Source organism: Manduca sexta, chromosome 16 (assembly GCF_014839805.1).
Source record: "Manduca sexta isolate Smith_Timp_Sample1 chromosome 16, JHU_Msex_v1.0, whole genome shotgun sequence".
In the NCBI taxonomy this organism is placed as follows: Eukaryota; Metazoa; Arthropoda; class Insecta; order Lepidoptera; family Sphingidae; genus Manduca; species Manduca sexta.
Window position 1 is genome coordinate 9,888,764 of NC_051130.1, and position 20,128 is coordinate 9,908,891.

The 20,128-nt window shown below is 35.9% G+C and overlaps 3 protein-coding genes across 4 annotated transcripts; 2 read left to right on the plus strand and 1 right to left on the minus strand.

The window, feature by feature from the left end:
• On the plus strand, positions 1-1,911 carry LOC115448861 (centromere protein X). Its single transcript, XM_030176441.2, has 3 exons — positions 1-261; positions 476-670; positions 1,109-1,911. The coding sequence occupies exons 1-3, from the start codon at positions 178-180 to the stop codon at positions 1,124-1,126; spliced, it is 297 nt and encodes a 98-aa protein (XP_030032301.1). The 5' UTR covers positions 1-177; the 3' UTR covers positions 1,127-1,911.
• Positions 1,912-2,089: 178 nt separating this feature from the next.
• On the minus strand, positions 2,090-8,857 carry LOC115448855 (phosphorylated adapter RNA export protein). Of its 2 annotated transcripts, none has more exons than XM_030176434.2 (6): positions 8,656-8,857; positions 6,476-6,733; positions 5,962-6,316; positions 5,744-5,835; positions 5,260-5,446; positions 2,090-5,093 (listed from the first exon to the last, which is right to left on the minus strand). In XM_030176434.2, exons 1-6 carry the CDS (start codon positions 8,716-8,718, stop codon positions 4,840-4,842), a joined length of 1,209 nt encoding a protein of 402 aa, XP_030032294.1. In that variant the 5' UTR covers positions 8,719-8,857; the 3' UTR covers positions 2,090-4,839. The 2 variants fall into 2 exon arrangements, with proteins under 2 accessions (XP_030032294.1, XP_030032295.1); XM_030176435.2 differs by lacking the exon at positions 8,656-8,857 and adding an exon at positions 8,401-8,615.
• Positions 8,858-9,361: 504 nt separating this feature from the next.
• LOC115448870 (probable beta-hexosaminidase fdl) lies at positions 9,362-18,166 on the plus strand. The gene is made up of 12 exons (XM_030176453.2): positions 9,362-9,678; positions 9,760-9,909; positions 10,179-10,329; positions 10,707-10,828; positions 11,667-11,751; positions 11,981-12,092; positions 12,741-12,889; positions 13,501-13,676; positions 13,909-14,093; positions 14,594-14,784; positions 15,407-15,408; positions 16,442-18,166. Coding segments are annotated over exons 1-12 (3,000 nt in total). The 5' UTR covers positions 9,362-9,676; the 3' UTR covers positions 18,117-18,166.
• Positions 18,167-20,128: the final 1,962 nt, after the last annotated feature.

Genomic DNA, 20,128 nt, shown 5'->3' on the forward strand with positions numbered 1-20,128 from the left:
CAACGGCTGTCAATCTGTCAAATGATAAATGTCAAACGGTCCACATATTGCAAAATATTGCGTTAACTGTTTTGGTGTTTTGCCCAAACACCATTCATAATACTACAGAAACTTATTCTGAAAATATATTTGTTGTTCTGCTAAGTCTTCAAAACAATAGTTGAGAATATCTTCAAAATGGCCCGCAATAGTAACGAAAAAGGAGAAGACAGCGTCGATCCTGCGGCCGTCGTCTCCAATGTAAAAAGTACATTTAAAAAGGTAAGTAGATTTATAATCTAAATAGCAAAACCGTTAATAACCGTTTGAGATTAAATTTTTTTTTATTAAAATTTTGAAATATATTCAAATATGTAACTAATTATATTAACATTCACTTGCGAATTAGTTTTTGAAGTGGTATATATTTTTAAAATAACGATTCTTAGATTATACAGATAAATAAGACAAGCTTTACACACCATATCTATTTCAGGAAATAATAAAAGAGCTATTAAATGGTTCGTTCCAAGACAACAAGATGAAGCTGGGCAATGATGCATTGCTGCTGGTGGTGGAAGTGGCCAAGTGCCTCGTCACTGAAACCTGTTTGCGAGCTTCAACACATGCCCTGCAAGAAGGCTGCGAGAAAGTAGACATTGAGCATATTGAAAAGTGCCTCCCACAGTTGGTAAATATATTTATTTATTGTACCTACATATGGTTAGTTGGAATCAGGGGTATGTTGCAGAGCATACAAATACTATAGAATGTTGATACAAATTGTTAATCCCTAACCAAAATTAATTCATTATGTTGTCCGTTTTTGGGGATATGGCAGGTTTAGTAGTTATTTTAATTTTTTTATTAATGGTTTACTTCTTGATCTGATCTTACCTACTCTAATAGTATAGGATTTAATGAATGAGTGAATTACAGTTGAGTGCAACTTAAGACTATTTGAAAAAAGTAATAATTATATGTATTGTATAAGTTACTTCTTTACTATTCCATTAAATTATGAGTTATATCAAAACATAAAATAAATGTAAAAAAAAGTGTAAAGTAACCATTTCTTTTTTTAAAATCAGTAGAGAATATACTAAACAAGCTCACGATTGTTTTCCAGATGTTGGACTTCCCATAGACAGCAAATTGGGGAACAAATGAGGATTATATTCAAAAAGATTTATTTCTGGATGTTTATTGATGACTTCTGTACTCACAACCAATAGCTGATACATTAAATCCTTTAATACAAATTGATCTCAATAAAAATGTATATTCTGTAATTTAAGATAAAATGTGGAAAAATATAGTGCCAATGAATTATATTCTATAAAAGGACATCATTATAAACTATAGCTTATAATGACCAGGATGAGAGGAGATGCAGTTGTTATGAAGAAAGAGAGAGTTTTAAGTTCAAATGCCAAGATTAAGTATTGATGGGAGAGCTTCAGGAATTCTGTTCTACCGAATATCTCACTAGTATAAATATACATTATGTAAACACCTGCAAAGATGTTATAAGTAAACATGGAAACTTCTTAATGGATTTAGATGAAATTTTGCAGACATGCCATGTCCTAGATATAGGATATTTTACACAAAGAACATCACAAGACTTTCATTACAGTAAAAGTTTTTAACATGGATGAAATAAATGGAATTGGCTCTTTATAGTTACTTACAACACATTTTCAAACTGTAGAAATGTTGCAAGTTGTTCTAAGTACAGTATTCATCCAAAGTTGATAGTCTTTATAGATATATCAAAAATAATGTGCAAAACGATTAGAAATATGTTCAAGGATGTGGAGCATGTGCAAAAATATTCTAAGCCAAAATAATTTGTGTACCTATTTTGGATTGTAAGTTATTGCATCCACTATATTTGTTAAATTGTTGAAATATATTATTTTCCTGTAAGGTACTGTATTATTTTCTAACATCCTAAAATATCCTGTGTGTATTTTTGTGATGGATATAAAAAGTGATTGGGGTCATTTATTGAAAAGGATGCTTGGAGAGTTCTTTATATTAACTTATTTAATTAATAATATCAAAATAACATGGCTAGCAGAATGAGGAATATAAAAATACAAAGTTGTTTCCAATTTTTATTATACAAATTATTTCAGAGTCCATTTCTGTAACGTTCACAGTATTCAATACCATCTTCACAACACTTCTGAAAGCGTTCCATTTGTATAAAAGACAATCAGTACGAAGCAACTACTTCTAACGCTTACAATTGCCATTTTGGCAATATTTACCATTTAAAAATAACTCCCTAGGTATTAAACATAAGTAACACAGCTCTGCTCAGCGTTTTGAAGAACTTTATTTAAAAAAATATAAGGGCCTATTCAGATGGTGCGCTTTTTACTCCCCGACAACGCGCTGTTAACGTGACAGTCGGGAACTGCACTGAATATGCGTCGTCGACGTGTATAAAATTCGTCTGTATAGACTTTTATATATTTCAAACATTAAAAAATTTGCACCTGAAATATTAACACATATTTCTTAAAACACTGAGCCAAACTGTAATAAAATACATTCTCGTATTCTATGTCGATAGCTCCGTCTAGTTACAAGTCTAGACTTCACTAATAATTATAGAATTCCATGTATGAGATAAAGTACATAATATAAAGCTTCGTTCACATATGTGATGAGATCTGCTGTGTGTATTTAAATGAGTTAGGGATGAAACGCTTGTTTCGTCAAAAATTTTGACGATTAGGGAAATTATAAAGACAAATAATTGCTGCATTTTGGTTGTATAACAAATAACATTATAATACTATTATAATATGTATGTTTAAAGAATAATAGATCATTTTTTAATTAAGTATTCATATACTTAAGATTAGAATTTAAAACACAGCCAAAATCGTTACTACCTATAATTTAGGTCACGATATAGAAGGGGTTCATATTTCAAAGCTACACAGCCGTTATTTCCGTTACTTCTCAATTTTTTAAAAGGCGATCCTCACTTTATTCATCATATCTGATACATAAAAGACGTTTTCACGTAAGAAAAAGTATTGTGTAGCGATACTATTCAACTTTGTTTATACACACTACAGCACGTTATTTTCGCCGCTGCGTTTTCGGCGCGTAGGTGTGATCGAAGCTCTATACGTGGCGAGTACAGCCACAGCAACAGCCGAAAGGAAAGTATTATTGTCTACATCTACAGCTAATTTACAGCCATTACAATAACCGACGTTCGTTTACAAAAATAATTTCATAGGCGGAGTGAACACAAATGCCCCGATTCGTAAAGTACACAATATGTTCCATTATGTTCCAGATTTTTCGATAAGTTCACCAATTCCTTTACAATGCGTTGAGATCGATATTTTTGATTGTTTAAAAATATTTTTCCTTCTTTATAAAATAGAAACTCATTTTCACACTTTGGTATTTATACAAGTGAAAGTAATTTGTTATGTCCAATAACAAAAGCTATCTTCATTAATACATTAAACTATTTAAACTGACCCTTGATTATTCTAAACATTGAGGTGCCAACTATATTAACAAACAACGCAATTAGAACGGAAATTAACGTCTTCTTTAATCGCCATTGCCTCCACATACTCAGTCTATATAAGGGCTATGACAGTACCATCAACAAAAAAACCTTTACTATAGATCTTATTTATTTTCAACAGCCAACCAACTGTTTTATTTGATTACATTAGTGGGGTAGTTAAAGTATTTTTTTTGCTGACAGTTCCATTTAATAACTACTGTTATTAGATTTAAGCCAAGAATTACGCCATTTATAAATACTCCAAAGGAAAATTACTGCGGTTTTGCTTCATACATTTTCAATAATTAATGTTGATAAAGGGTTTCTCGTAATTAGATTTTACAGCACTAAGTAATCCTAAGTTTCTAGATGTAGGTATCTTTGTATGTTACCATGAGTAATTAAAACTAGGGATAAATAAACAAACGTAACATACACTACATACTATAATAACTGACGAGATGAGACATCAAAGTCTATGATTATACCATAGAGACCAAATTAGAGCTGTCGATAGAAAATAATACACTTGAGTTTACGAAAATGCTTTCATATTCATTAAACTATTGTAATTTTTATTAATGTTGCCAAGTCAACAAAATTAATAATTTCAACATGACCCATTTAAATATATTATACATAGTGTGTCAAAATATATACATAAATTTTAGGCAATTTTGTTCCTTTAACATATAATGGATTTATGACTTAATAAGCTGCCTTTCTGAGGCAAAGGTAAAAAGCAACTTTTTTCCTCTATACTAGCATACCATCATATGGAGATATGATGTGCACAATTCATATAGAACATACATTGACTCAAGAATCATAAACAAGCACCATGCATGATCACCACTAACATTATTTCCAAATATATTAGTATCAGGCCAAACTGTCAGGCAGTATTTTCGTGAACAGTCTTCAGTTTTGTATTCATCTATGCTCGGTAATCTGCACAGATTGCTGTTAAGTGACATATAATCTACACTATAAGAGGAATGGGCAAAATTATTCTTCAATACCATTCCATCTAAATGGTCGTAAAAATAGGTTGTTTGGTTACTAAACCGTTTTAAACGAAACTTTGTTTCGCTAACAATATCCGATCTCATCAAAGAAGACTGTAGGAGTCGCCGTCAAGGGATCATCGGACATTATCATCACAATATATTTGACCTGGTATGATAACAATTCCATCATACAATCCGCTGCATACTAGCAGTAAAAAATCACTCGCATTTCATGATTAAACCTTGGCCAAGAACGCACTTTCACAAGATAGTTTTCCGCACAAGTGTAAATACCACTTAGAACAAGTCCATGTCATCGTTGCACATGACTTCGAGGAAGTCATCATCGTCATAGTTGTTTAACTGGCGCGTATCCCTGTCTGGCGGCGGTGAAGGAGGCCGCGCGGGGGAGGGCACCGCCGCGTCTGTGTGCGCGTCCGTGTCGCTCGAACAGTCGCGCGCGTCTGTCGCCGGAGACGGCGGCGGGTTGGACCCGTGCTCTGATTGGACTGTCGTCTCACCGCGGGATAGTAGTGATGGTAATTCCGCTTCTGAAATTAAGATGTTTAATTTTAAAATGGCATATTATTTAAACATTTGAAAATTGACAATTATCAATAGCAAAATTATACCAATATAAGACAGTCTTTTTGAAAATCTATTAAAATAAGAATATGGTACATATATGTAACATAGAGGTGAAGAAATTTTAACTACCTGTGAGACTCTGTTTCAGCTCTTCCATAACCTTCTGGCGACTTTTGGACCGCGCTTTCTTTATATTTCGCGCCGTTTCCCTCCTATCTTCGTTGAAGATCTGGCTGATCATTTCTTGCGATACTTCATTGTCGCGCTTTAGTAAGAAAAAGTAGATACCGCCTGGCGTGCGTCTGCGTGTTCCGTTCTGGAAAATATGATTAGTTTTATTTTTTTGTTAATAGTTAGATAAATGTATGTCAATATCCCATAAGTCGATTATCATTCTCTCTAAACATTGGAGAATGTTGTATATGCCAGCCGCTATAATTCCCACAGATAATGTAAGTAAATTGAAGATTGATAATAATCCTTAACTATTCCCCATTTTAGTCTCACAGGCGAGTATTACTTTTGGCCCAATAGCCGCTTGCTTGGGAAGTTCAAGTGCATGGAAAATATTGATTTTGAATAGTGAACCAGTAACAATATACAAAAGACTTACAACGACTAGCATGCCTCCATCAGCCTCCAGCCTTTGTGTTTCTTTGTATAATTCTATTGCTTTATTTACACCAATCACTTGCACAATTTTACCTGTGGACAAAACAAATGTTCTAAATAACTTTCATATACCAACTTGATAAAGATCATTTACTAAGTAATTGTGAAATATGTATTTAGAAACACATAAATAACTGAGTTAATTCAATTGTAACTTACCCACTAAATCTTTCTTTTCTTCGGATAATTTCTCGGCAATTTCTGTGGCTATGCTGTCAATAGAGTTTTCTGTGGTGACAATCAAATCTGGCAGATACTTTGGCTCTGATCTTTCGTGTTGGCGACGATGGCTGTTCTCTCTCTTCCCAAGCCTTAATTTAACATTTGACCTATCAGAGTACCTCCTTTTATTTGACGTGCGCTCCCTTTCGTAATTACTATTGTTTGTAAAAATTTTTTTAGACACATAATCGTCATCTAGCCTATATTTAATGGTATAATCATAAGATTCAACGCCATATTTACTTTTTTTGGATACATCACAGGAGACCATGTCTTCAGTTAATAAATCCTCCTGAAAGGGAAGTATAGCTTCAGTTTTAAAGTGTCATTTAGTTATAAATTAGCAAAACTGCATACTATTTCCTGATTGGAGTTACTTACTACATATTGAAGACAGAATGTTTCCTTAATAGAATTGTACAAGTAAGAGAAAACAAGTTTTGCAAGTTACCTGTAACGTTTTGCACCAGATATTATATTTTTCTTTTTTGTCTGACTGCGATGATGACTGCGGCCGCCGCGGGCGCAGCTTCACCCGTTTCGCGCGCCTTCGAGGCTCTTCATCCGACTCCGAACCTGATGACTCCTCTGGTGTGGGATCATCGCTTTGTTCATCTTGAATCTGCATGTGAACCAATGATGGAGGGTTGAAGGCTTCCGGTCGCGTCAACGGAATGTACGTTCCCTCTTCTACATCTGAATCTTCTAACTGTAACAAAAATATATAATATATTATATTATACACTATTTCCATTTATGTTAAGTCAACTGGTGCATTATCTCATTATTGCTAGGTTTCTGTTTATTAATAAGGGCAATATTTATTTATTATTTTGTGGAATAAAAAGTTTAACTATCAAGAGATTGTTTGAACAGTTTAAAATTATATGTATATATAAATAACATTGCAATAGTGTATTATATTCAGGTACGGTACTTCTCAGGTAATTAATGATAATAAACATGCTTCTTTCTCTTAAAAATGTTGACAGACGTGGGATAGTTCTCTGAACAGATATACAGAAAATTTAAAATTTAAATACACATTACAAAAAGCAACCTTTGAAATACAGGTAAAAAGTTCTATGTACTAAAATCGTAATTCCCACTTATTATATATTTGGCCTAATATTTTTGGTCCTTTAAGCCAGAATTCAAATCATAATTTTCAGAACTTATTGAGTTGTAACTTTTTAATTAATAAAACAAATAAAAATTGAGACCTGTTGTAGGCCAGGTTTGATCTGTGAATATTCCTATTCATCACTTCTATCATAAAGTGTACCAATTACCATCTCCAAAGTCAAGAATGCAGCATATCAGTGGTGAAGCATCCATATAACCCTTATCCATTAGTTTCCCATTTGTAAATATGTTAAATCTATCCTATACCCTGTTCTTGGATGTTATTTAATTAAATATAATGAACAGTGTTAGGCATATTTTTATACTCTACATTTTGGTCCAAAAATTAAGACAAATGTTGGGTTCTGCACAAAATATGTTTGGGCCGAGGATGTTCGCAATCAATTTCACAACAGACGTTTTTAAATGTGCAGTACCCATGTTATAGAGAGAGCAAAACAATTTGAAATATTATTTGTACACTATACATGTTTCCAAATATAACTAAAAATAAATTTTAATCTAATGTTCTATCAGTCAATGGGCTGGTACAACATAGACCAGGATTTTCTATCTTTGTCACCCAACTCTATTGATGTTGTTTCACAGTCTATTCCCGTATATAATTAGTTTGAAATGTTCTCCAGATAATTTCAAGCCACAATTGTTTACACAAACTGATTTAAATGATTTTGCAAGATTTAAATTTAACGGAAAAAGCTGAGTTGCTCTATTCTAGATGAAAATAAAAAGATTTATTTGAATCTGGAACATCTATATACTATTATAGGGTTGTGGTTTTTTGCTAATCTAGCCATTTCAACCATTAGTTTTATACACCAAAATTATATATTTTTAACATATAATCAATATCCTATTGTTATACGGAAAAAAACTGACACCAACAATAGGATCAGCACCCAAATACATACTATTTAGGGAACTTAGTATAAAAAGTTTCTTCGAACATGATTTTGTAGGACTAAGTTATTATTTTGAGATTTTATTATCACTTTACAAACAACACTTCTATATGATTTGTGATATTAGTAAATTAGAATTTATACCCATTTTTTTTCTACCTTGAATTTTATATCGTTCCAAATTTCATGGACTTTGCTAAAGTAAGGCAATTTCTAACTATCCCACATAATTGCATTTTTTATGAAATTTGAGACGCAAAATCATGAAGTACGAATATTATAATATCTATTGTGATAGTGTGAAATGTAATATAAAGCTCTTACGCACTTTCTGGTTCATTGACGCTTCATTTTTATAGCTTGAACGATTACTGTCACATGAACGCGGCCAAAAATGTACGCCCTAAACGTCACGACGTGATTTTACGTTTTCACATTAACTTTATCACAAAACGTATTAATTATAATATCTATGATGAAGGAAACAAGTAACTTAACACTTTTATGTAACCAGTATATGTAATTACACGTGAAATACAATTTTATTTGGTAAAATAGATGTCAGTAAAAGTGGCATTCTAACCTCCCCCTCCTCTCGATCATTAGGCACCTCCACATCTAATTCGCCTTCCGTCGTAGACATCATACTTAGAAGATTATAATTCAGTGGTAAAACAAAATAACATCAAAGAATTTTAGCGAAAAACACTTATTCCGCCTTTTATCACTTTCTGCTTGCTGTCATTTTTCTACCATTAACTACCATAGACAAAATTAAACCACAACTGTCAAAAGGGTAAAATGCAGTGTTGCCAGAAGGTTACATTTCTTACATTTTTCGTTACTTTTGACCCTCTCGCGTAACATGTAAGTAATTTTTATATTTAAGGCAATTTTCGTAACTTTTGAGAACAACGAGATTTGTAATATAAATTATTTATTATAAACAGTTTACGAACGCATTTCTATTCAACGCATCCAAATTGAACGCACTTAAAACTGGCGGGTCTAAAAAGTATTTCACTCCATATCACACTTAGGATGGCTCGCCATGACAAAATTAAACGTATCTTGCATATACTAAAACTTGATTTTGCTTGAGTGTACGCGCGCACTTTTTTTACTTCGCGAGTCCCCGCGGTTTCGTAGCTACAGAAATGCTTGCCAAAAACGCGTAAATTAAAAAAAAAAACAATAATGTAACTTTTGCAGCAACAATGTAACATTTCAGGAAACGAAACGTAACTTACGACTCAAGGGCCCTGGCAACACTGGTAAAATGTTTATGGGCTAAGGACATAGGTCCGACGCGAAAATAAATCTAATATTACATATTTTAAAATATGTAATATTATGTCATTACTTTTTATTTATATGTTTCACCGCATTGTTTATTTATTGAATGTAACATAAAAAAATACACTTTTTTCTGTGACATAAATTGATAATACATCCGATGACATCCCACGGCGCGACATAACGTTCTGCTCTCTTTGGTTCTGCTTCTATTTGAATATTTATTTGATTTTGAAAATGCCAATTATATATTTTATCATGTTTTAAAATAAAGGATCGAGAAATTTTGGCACTAAATAGAGATTACGATGTACGGTTTTATTCATTCGTCCATTTGTTTTATAAAGACTAATGAAGCGATTTATATGCCATACATCAATATAAATTACAGGGCCGCATTCGAAGCAGTGAGCAGAATAAGGATTCAGCCTATGAACCGAGCATCATTTATAGATTTCAGAACTGCTAGATTACCCTTGCAAACACCTGAAATAGATGATTTTGATCCCTCGCTACAACGTGAGCCTAAAAACCCTATTAAGTAAGACTACATTATTAAACTCGTATTTAATGTATGTAAAGTACCTATATCAATATGTATGTAATTTTATAAAGCTTGCTACATCATTATTGAACCTACGGAAGTGTTTACTTCGTCATCACCGGTCCTGAGTAGGTTCGGTTTCTAGATTAAGCAACACTTTGAGTTTTGTGAGTATTACGATCATAATTTGCCTGATTTGGACTAGAATTCACCAATGTTATCGAAAGTGTATTTTCCAGAAATAATATTTTCATTTTGGTTCTCAGATTATGGATGGCGTATTTCAATTTGTTGCGCACGGTTTTCGGAGCTGGAGTCCTTGGTCTTCCATTGGCTATAAGCCAAGCTGGAATAATCTTGGGTCCAATATTGACGATAGCCATTGGATTTCTGATTGTTCACACGCATCGAATGTTGGTGCGGATAAGATTTTATTAAAATAATTTTACATATTCTGCAATTCCCGTAATGAGTGCCTGCTTGATGTAAAAAATCTGATATAATTTAATTTTGCTGGTAGTAGAATATATTTTATATCCGGCCGGATAGCGATCACAGTACACAAGGTGTTGAAACCCGCCACAGTGGCCCACGTAATTGTGTCATGTTCCAGGATCAGCGCGTGCATATTCGGTTCCAACAGCCCGGCATAATTTTGTCGACTGCCAAGGATCAGTCGAATCATTTCTCGTCAGTCGACGTTCTAATGAACCCCATTCCACTGACCATCAGGTGCAGTGGGGTCACTAGCTTGCACTTGCCTGAATAAAATAAAAATAAAATAATTTTCTTAGTTACGATGTTTGAATGAGGTGAGTCGTCAGCTCAAGATCCCATACATATCCTATCGCTATGGGTTCCGCATTGCGCTGCTACACGGTCCGGGGATATGTCAGTTTTTTGGACACTTTGGCCCGTAAGTTTCAGTCATTGTAGCTACTTACCCCCTTCTCTTACAACCTCTAGAGTTTATTAATTTTGTGCCAGCAAACGAGCGAATAGACCCGTCGTTAAGCATGTCGTGAGTCCTCCATACCTAAATACACAATCCCAATGAGGTGAGACGCTGGTCGTCTTAAAGGAAAGGAATAGGATTAATACATAGATTCGGGATATCTGGCTTTTTAGATATTACATTTAGTTTCCTATTATATGAAACGCAAATGTAAACTGACAATTCACGTTGGTCCTCTGTAAGGCGGTGGAAAATACATTATCTGTCGAGCCAGATCGTTAATACTTGAAAGTCTAGACTCTAGACTAAGGACGGCCGTCTCATCTATATCTGGGCCCACGCCGTCTCGCGAACATCAGCCAGCACCCCTCTTGCTAAAAAAAATACTTATATGTTTCTTTTACGAGGTTAGAGACTTTCCCGCCCTTACACCCACTACAACACATATCATTTATCAGCAATGGCACGCTTATTATGACACCGAAGAGTGAACCTCGGCGAGTCTCAGGGAAAACTAATTTGTCATTATCCCGCAACGAAATTAATCAAATAGAAAGATAGGGAGGAGTTGGAAATATTTATTGTCCACCTCCATAGTAAAGCTTTTACGAAGTTAGGGCAAAAAACTGGACGCAATTTTATCTGCGATTTTTTTATGGCGGCGTATGACCCTGCATTCCCTGTACCCGTGTGGTTCCGACCCCGGGTTACCACCACCCTGAGACTATGTCTACCGCGTAACTAACTATCTTATAAATATTATATATATGTCAGAATTTTATTTTTGTTAATTTCGCAGTGCAATCATAGCAACCTTTATGATACTGAGCCAACTCGGAATATGCACCGTGTTTGTTTGTTTCACTTCGGACAGTTTGCGAGATGTTAGTGCTTTTTTTTTTGTATTTTTTACTTACCATTTAATTATATTTGCCTAAAAACTGAGATATGTTACTTTTTATTGTTCTTAACTAATCACGGCTTTAGCTATAATAGTAGTGGGTAGGTTATATTATGATTAAAATTATAAATTGCAAATGTAAGAAGGTTTTGTTTACTATTTTTGAACTGACTGTTAATACCTACCTATATTTTACGGGCATCTTTTTTCAGATCATGGATTGGCAGAGTTCACAAACAGCATTGTTAGCACTCCTATTGCCATATTTGCTGTTGCAATTCTTTATGAAAACGTTAAAAATCGTAAGCTATGTGTCGTTGATGGGTATGTGAGATTTATGAAATCTTATTTTCTTTCTTTAAAACTAGCTTTTCCCCTCGGTACCACCTGCGTAGTAAAGTTTATTCGGAATAAAAAAATAGCAAGCAGGAATAATGTACATGTAGCTTCCTATCAGTAAAAGATTATTCAATCGCCAATCAATTCAAAGTCCCTGTTTAATATTTAATTGGAATGGACAGCGAAATGGACCTAATATCAGATTTTTCGGACTGAAGACCAGCAATATAATTGACTACCTACCTGCCTATGTATAGGTACCTACATATGTAACTCAATATTAATTTAAATTAAGTATGTACGATTTAGTATCCAAAGAGCTTGTTTGTTGTTAGAATGCCTATATCCTCATGCATAACGAGCCCCAAAAATATAAAAAATAATTAATATTGTGTTAGATATGTTTTAACAGACTTCAAAAAAATAGTTTATAAAGCACTTTATAATTATTAATGTTGTGTATCAGGGATATTCACTAAATAATAGAGGCCGGCAATTACTTTTACCGCAAAACTTCTTTATTCAAAGAAGGAATGTCAAGATGATAATGGACGCGAGAGCATAGACTCACATAGATAATACCATAGATTAAATTTAATTCGACTTTTACTCAATAATTAACAACATTTTCAGGTAACTTGCTGAACCTTATTGGTTTGATTCTGGTTTTCTACCACATATTCGATGACCCGCACGGCGAGTACATTGACGCTACGACTGACGCACTGCCCGTGCTCATGAGCATCGGCTCATTCCTCTTCAACTTAAGTGCCGTTGGCGTGGTTAGATATTTATAAATTCGGAAAATTAAAAAATAAACTTGTACCTGGATTCCAACGGGTCATGTCGACTGATATCTTACGGACGATTTGAATAATGGATCCCAATATTGATATTTAATCCGAAACAAACAAACCATTCAAAATGTTATGTCAATTGTGAGCAGTGAGCATGAGCCATGACAAAAAAAATGTTATGTTGTGTCCATACACCGTACCCTCTCACCGAAAAAGTGCACAAGCATGATTCTTATATCTGGTAGCAGCATTATGGTTCATTATTGCAATGGAACAAAAATAAATTGAGACCATTTGTTGATATAATTTATCATGAACTTTAGTGCCGTAGGCTTGTTTACATTTATATTTATCAAGGCGTAAAATGTTTTTTTCTCTATTTCTATAAAACCATTTCAAATCTGTCCTTGAAATTTGAAATGGCTGGATTCTAATAGATCACGTCGAATAATTATTGAGCCACCATAGTCTTTTTTTTTCAATGTAATACCTACTATAGTGTTGATAATACTTAAAATTATGCGTAACTCTTAGGGAAACATACTCTACAGTGTACTAGATCATGTGGTCATTTCATTCGGAATATATATTGCCAGGTCCTGTCTTTAGACAAAGCATTACAGAACCCGAAAGTGCTGACGGAGAAATTCGGCGTGCTCGACATAGGCATACTGATACCAACGCTAGTGGCGACCATATTCGGCGTGTTGGGCTACTGGTCGTTCGGCACCATGGAGGAGAATATCCTTAGATCGCTGCCGTATGATGACGAGTAAGTGGTGTAATATCAGGAAAATAAGTTAAATTGTTTGTCTGTCGTATGCAAGAAATGACGGTAGCAATAACGCCTTTTTTCCACGTGAAAAAAATACTTTTTTTTCGCGACTGATATGTAGGAGTGGTACTCCACTGCTACATATCAGTCGCCAAGCAAAAATTTGCATACACTGTCTTCCAATTTAAAGAGCATCGTAGCAGAATATTAAGCTCTAATTTATTTTCAGCACGGCAATGGCGGCGATAGGTTTGTATCTAATCGCAATAGCGTTCGCGCATCCTATACAGTCGTATCCGGGCATACAGATCATTTTGGAGGTGATTAAGAACAGAGATCTACTGCATCCGCCTTCAGAGCAGTCTATGAAACTTGTGGAGATGGTTGTACGGCCGTGTTTCGTGTTGGCATCTTGTAAGTCGTGTATAAATAGCATACCTTTTTTCCGTTTTCAGGGGTAGGTAAAGGTGAAACGGAAGGGGGCAGGCCTAATACTATTTAAGCAGCACATTTTACGACTCCCGGCTGGTATCAAGTCCTAATATCACTGTGACCCAGCGATCGTCCCTAAAACCTTAGCATCCGTAACGCATGTGCAATAAAATTGAGCCACCGAAATAAGGTCAGGGAGCCCTATTCCGTCTACGGGGTACAGTCTTTTCTATTACGGGCACTCTAATCGAAGGACAGGCTTTTGCCTGCGACTCTGCCCGCGTGAAAATTTTTAGCGAGATAAAAGTAGCCTATAGCACTTGGGAGTAATGTAACTGACTTTGAAAATATTTATAAAATTGGTTCTCTATTTCTAGAGATTATCGCGGTCAAACAAACAAACTCTTCACCTTTATAATATTAGTATAGATCATATCAATTACTATACTGCATCATAATTGCAAACCCGATCTTTTTTTCAGTTATCATATGCTACCTAATACCATTCCAAGGGCCGTTTATAGCTTTCGTGGGCAACCTTTGCACCACACTCCTGGCTCTTGTCTTCCCTGCGACGATGGAGATTTGTCTCATGTATCCTGGGCCGTATGGCAAATACAAGATCTACCTCTACAAGAACCTGTTCATCATTATCTTAGGTCTGTTCACCTGGGCCTATGGGGTGGTGCTGAGCGGTTACCTCATTTACGTACGGCTTCTGGTAGCCCGATCGCCAAACGATTTAGATACTTGATGTGTTTGTGTAATAAATGATGTTTTTGATATTGTTATTACTTTTGATTGCTTTGAATGACGAGACGTGCTTGCCGTTCGTCTGATGGTAAGTGATACGACCGTCCATAAATAGGAGAAACATCATCCAACACCTTGAATTACAAAGTATTGTTTGGTAAGTATTCCACTGCGCTCGCCAATGTCCAGTAGTTACACTGGCTGCAATATCCTTCAAACCGGAACTCAACAGTGTCTACACACTGTTGCTTAGCGGCAGAAATAGGCATTGCGGTGGGTAGGTAACCCATGCTGACTCTCACATATGAGAAACCAACCACCAGTAACAACTTATGTTTATTGTTTTGTGTCTTTCAAGGTATTGTTGCATACATGTGGTGTTCATTGGCATTTTAAAGTTCCATACCTCAAAAAGAACCATTAGAGATCACTTTGTTGTCTATATGTTCGTCAAGACCTCTTTTGTCAAGAACACGTACATACAGTTATCAATTAAAGATTTATGTCAAATACTCAGGTGTACCGTTTACGGTCTTTATCAGCTGTGAAAAAATCTAATGTATAACTCAACGACAAAAGATAAGACCATTTATATTGCATATTTGCGCTTTGTTTGTGATTTCAAAAGGGAAACAAAACGTGTAGTTTTAGGGTACCTATTTCCCATTGGCTTAGAATCATGGAATATAGCAAGAAGCGATGTCTTAAAGTAGTCTGGAAACCGAAAATAAGTCCTTTAATAAAAAAAAAAGTTGGTTTATATGGTGCGCAAGTACAACTTGCATCTATCCCTTTTTTCCCGGATGGTCAATTATGTTATTTAGGTAAAAACACAGGCGTATACATAGATTTTATTAGCATTGTTTGCTGTTAACATTATAGCAGAACAAAAAAAACACTGTGCATGTTCTGTCCCATGACGCGACGGGACACGAGCCTATCGTCACATCCGGCTCAAATTCCAGACTCCGCGCTGACACTGAGCAGAAACCCCTATATCACTTTGCCCAGCACGAAGTTCGAACCCGAAACCTTAAAAGGATGTCATACCGCTCACGCAATACAGCTATGCCATCCAAAGAGTTTAATCACTACATTGTAATGCCACCGAAACAGTCACATTACAGCAACTCGGTAAATTCGTCGGTAACACATTTACCGTATTTTGGACGCAGTTAATAATATTAGGTACCTAGTATTGTTGGACGTTAATAGGTAAATGAATTTATGTCGAGTTTACAAATCGACAAAACAGGTTATTGTATTTATAAAATGTAACCAAGGAGCTTAAACTAAACTTCTTTCAACTAACTTCATGGATAATAATAAACAAGCAAGTTTTTTTAATCCGCTTGATGTGACTTAACAATTGACACATAAAGAAGGAGGGAAATATTGTTATCATTTCTAAATTTTTAAGCGAAATATGTTGAAATTTCCCAAACAATGTTTTCGTATTTATTTTTTATATTTCTCACAAACTTTCGGATAAGCCACTCGGACTTATCGTAAGTAATTTAATTCACACATTTTTATCATTATAATATTCAGTGTTCTAGATTTAAATTTTTGTTTAGGAAAAATTTGCCATTATGGACTTGGGAATGTGTAAACGAACGATGCGCGCCGTCGCGACCGTCACCAGAAAAGAAACTGCAATCTTTAGAGACATGCAACATGCTGTGCTCATCGATGCACATCTGGCCGCAACCAACCGGACCAGTCAGCCTCTCCAGCACAGCGGTGCCAGTACGCGCTGACTTCTTTCAGCTACAAATTTTAACAGCTCCCTCGAAATCCGTCCGTGAACACCTACAAAAAGCGTTTGAGCTGTTAAAATCTGATTTAAAGAAAATACAGAAAAACGCACGCGGCTTCGAGGAATGGCGAACCGTTAACATTCGAGTATTTGTCAACGGAAGCTCAGATCCTCGTATGAGAATCGATACAAATGAAAGGTATAAACTCTTTGTCCGTCCAAAGTTCACGTCGAGGTCTATAACTGTAGATATCTCAGCTCAATCATTCTGCGGCGCTCGGCATGGGTTTGAAACACTGTTGCAGTTGATTTGGCTGGATCCATACGCCGGGTGTTTACTAATGCTAGAGGCCGCGGATGTAGAAGACGCACCGCGTTTCAAATACCGCGGATTGTTGATGGACACGGCGCGTAATTATTTCCCCATTGGTGATCTTATTCGTACAATAGACGGAATGGCCGCTTCCAAGTTGAACACGTTTCATTGGCATATAAGTGATTCACAGGCGTTCCCGTTACGGCTAGTAAGTACCCCGCAACTGTCCGAACTTGGTGCATACAGTAACAGTGACATCTACACCACTAAGGAAGTTCACTCGCTAGTCCGTAGAGCAACATTACGAGGTATTAGAGTACTAATAGAAGTCGATACTCCGGCACACGTAGGCTATGCGTGGAATTGGGGCAGCGCTGACATAGGCGATCTCTTACTCTGTATAGATTCCGAGCCGTGGAGTGATTTTTGTCACGAACCTCCGTGCGGACAACTAAACCCACGTAATCCTCACGTCTACGAGATATTGGAGCGAATATACGCGGAGATTATTCAGCTGACGGGTGTCGACGACTTGTTCCATCTCGGCGGCGATGAGGTATCCGAGCGGTGCTGGGCACAACACTTTAACTATACCGATCCGTTAGACCTGTGGGTGGAGTACACTCGTTCGTCCTTAGAACGACTCGAGTACGCCAACGGGAAACTACCCAACCTAACCCTTCTATGGACCTCGCCTCTAAGTGAACGTATTAAGACCGATATGAGAGAGTACATTCGCGTTTTAGGATTACAAGTTCGTAATACAGCGTGGGTACATAAGCAGATAATAGGCCTTCGCACGATCTTTTCTCACGAGGATAACTGGGACTTAAATAACGGGATGGGAATGTGGCATGAGAGCAATGGCGGAGCGCCGTATAACTCTTGGCAGAGGGTTTATGAGCACAGGCCATGGGTGAGAAGTAATGCGGATATGGTTGAAGGAGGAGAGGCGACGGTGTGGTCATCAGTTTTGTCTGAAGACGGTCTTGACGGCCATCTGTGGCCTCGAACTGCTGCGCTAGCAGAGAGACTGTGGACAGACAGAGCTGAAGGCGCTACAAGACCCGTACACGCTCGCTTAGACGTCCACCGGTCGAGATTGATAGCGCGAGGAATCAAAGCCGCTCCACTTTGGTCCCAGTGGTGCACGCAAAATAGTTTTACATGTGTTTAAAATAAGACACATTTTACACCTTTTGTTGAAACATATTAAATTTAAAAATACACACTTTCATAAAGTTTTGTTAGTGAAACTATAAAAGTAACTAACCAGGGCCCGTAGTAAAAATTTCTTTCTACAAGTGCTAACACTAACTAGTTATGTATCAAAATAATATATTCTACAGATAGACTATATTATTCCCATTTTTGTTTTGATTTCTGTTAGCGTTAGCCATTATAGAACGGCAACTACGGCCTCCGGATCCTTACTAAGGAAGAACAAAGACCAATAGCTGCCTTTTATTTTAAATTTGAACTGCAGAGATATATGGACTCGACCTTTAGGCCTCTTAAGGTCCCAATCACTATATGAAACGCAACAGCAATCTCTCAGTTGTCATTAATTCATTCTTAAAGTTAACGACCGGCAGTCTCATGGACGTCAACCACCCGATAATTACCACAGTATACTAGACGTAGCGTGGGACGCCTTCTGGCCAGATGGCGGGACGACTTACACAAGAGAGCCAGCAGCGACTGGATGCATAAGGCAGCAGACTGGGCTCTGTGGCGTACCTTGGGAGAGGCCTATGTCTAGCAATGGACGAATGATGATACTAGATATAAACACCATAATGGTCTACGTAAATGTGTTGCGTTTCAGAATGAGTTTGTTTATATCCCGTTTCAAACAGGCTGGCATATTTGTGTCGAGGGATAATCATCTCTCACTTTGCCGTCACCATTTTTTAAAAATATTTTAGAACTTAGGAACGTAGGAGATATGCCAAGGGGAACCAATCCTATAAAATTAGTGATGAAAAAAACTCATACAATTCTCCTCGACGCAAAAACCGAACCTAAGAAGTTTCACGTAAAGATCCTTATACTAACACTAAACCAAGGAGAAGTTACTTACATAATATTAAAATTTTACACACACCTTTTATCTACGCAAGGGTAGGTTCAAGTGCAATTAATGCATCAATTTTTCGCTTTTTATTTCGTCTCACGATGTGATAGGGCGCAAGGCTATCAACATATCGGGTACAAATTGGAAAAATCCGATATCATTTCACTCGCTCCGGGATTTGAACCTGACACTTTAGTACGATAGTCGAACCGAGCAATGATCCACCGAGACAGTCTTTATAATTTCATAAAATATAATAAGTAGGTAATTCCGAATTACCTATTGCAATGCTATCTTCCTTCTAAAGTATTAAGGTACTAAATAAATATATTTATATTTTTTAGTAAATCATTCAATAAAATATAGGTACCTAAGCGTACATACATTCCATCGTGAATAATTTTTGCTTTTTCTCACAATTTTAGTAGGCATAGTAAGGTAGCGTATTACATCATAATATAAATATAAATACAACTCATAAGTTATATTTATAAATGATATCTCATAGTTAAATACATACTAAAAATTGCATTGTTTCCTGCATGCGGGTCGTTACCTATGTTGCCTACAAGCGCGGCTGAGTTTGTGTGTTAATATCAAATATTTTAAGCCCATTATGTTTGTAGGTAGTGTACGATATACACCAGCGTAGGTGTATATCGTACCTCGCATCTTCTACGAATGCTACTTAATCATCTCACGTAGATGTTAATTGCCAATGTTGATGATGATGATGATGATGGTTATGTTTGTATTAGAAATAAAAAAATATCGGGTATCTATCATAGCTAAAAAAGAAGGAATTCTTTTCGATTTGCTAATTCACATTTTTTTTAAAGCTGCGTAGTAGGTTTCGTTAAAAATAATTCGGAAAAGAATGTAAAAGATAACTTTTTATCCCGAACTTTTATACCTGTTGTAAATAAATACTTTTTTGTTATACCTGTGATGCTGCATACGAATCTAGTTTAAAATCATTCCCAAATCCATGATTAAATTATTAACCGATATACTTGCAGGATTTTCTGGAAATTTTCTTTCAAATAAACGAAATGCAACATTTAGTTAACCATCTCATCATAGTTCTTTACCGATGCACATTATAATATACA

Excerpts from the sequence above, each read along its gene's own strand:
- LOC115448861 (XM_030176441.2), top strand. The coding sequence starts at position 178 with ATGGCCCGCAATAGTAACGAAAAAGGAGAAGACAGCGTCGATCCTGCG. Across the intron at positions 262-475 it reads TAAAAAGTACATTTAAAAAG|GAAATAATAAAAGAGCTATT; the intron begins GTAAGTAGATTT and ends TATCTATTTCAG.
- LOC115448855 (XM_030176434.2), bottom strand. The coding sequence starts at position 8,718 with ATGATGTCTACGACGGAAGGCGAATTAGATGTGGAGGTGCCTAATGAT. Across the intron at positions 6,734-8,655 it reads ATGATCGAGAGGAGGGGGAG|TTAGAAGATTCAGATGTAGA; the intron begins GTTAGAATGCCA and ends TTTTTGTTACAG. Across the intron at positions 5,836-5,961 it reads AGAAAAGAAAGATTTAGTGG|GTAAAATTGTGCAAGTGATT; the intron begins GTAAGTTACAAT and ends TTTTGTCCACAG.
- LOC115448870 (XM_030176453.2), top strand. Across the intron at positions 10,330-10,706 it reads TTCACACGCATCGAATGTTG|TTACGATGTTTGAATGAGGT; the intron begins GTGCGGATAAGA and ends TAATTTTCTTAG. Across the intron at positions 14,094-14,593 it reads GTGTTTCGTGTTGGCATCTT|TTATCATATGCTACCTAATA; the intron begins GTAAGTCGTGTA and ends TCTTTTTTTCAG.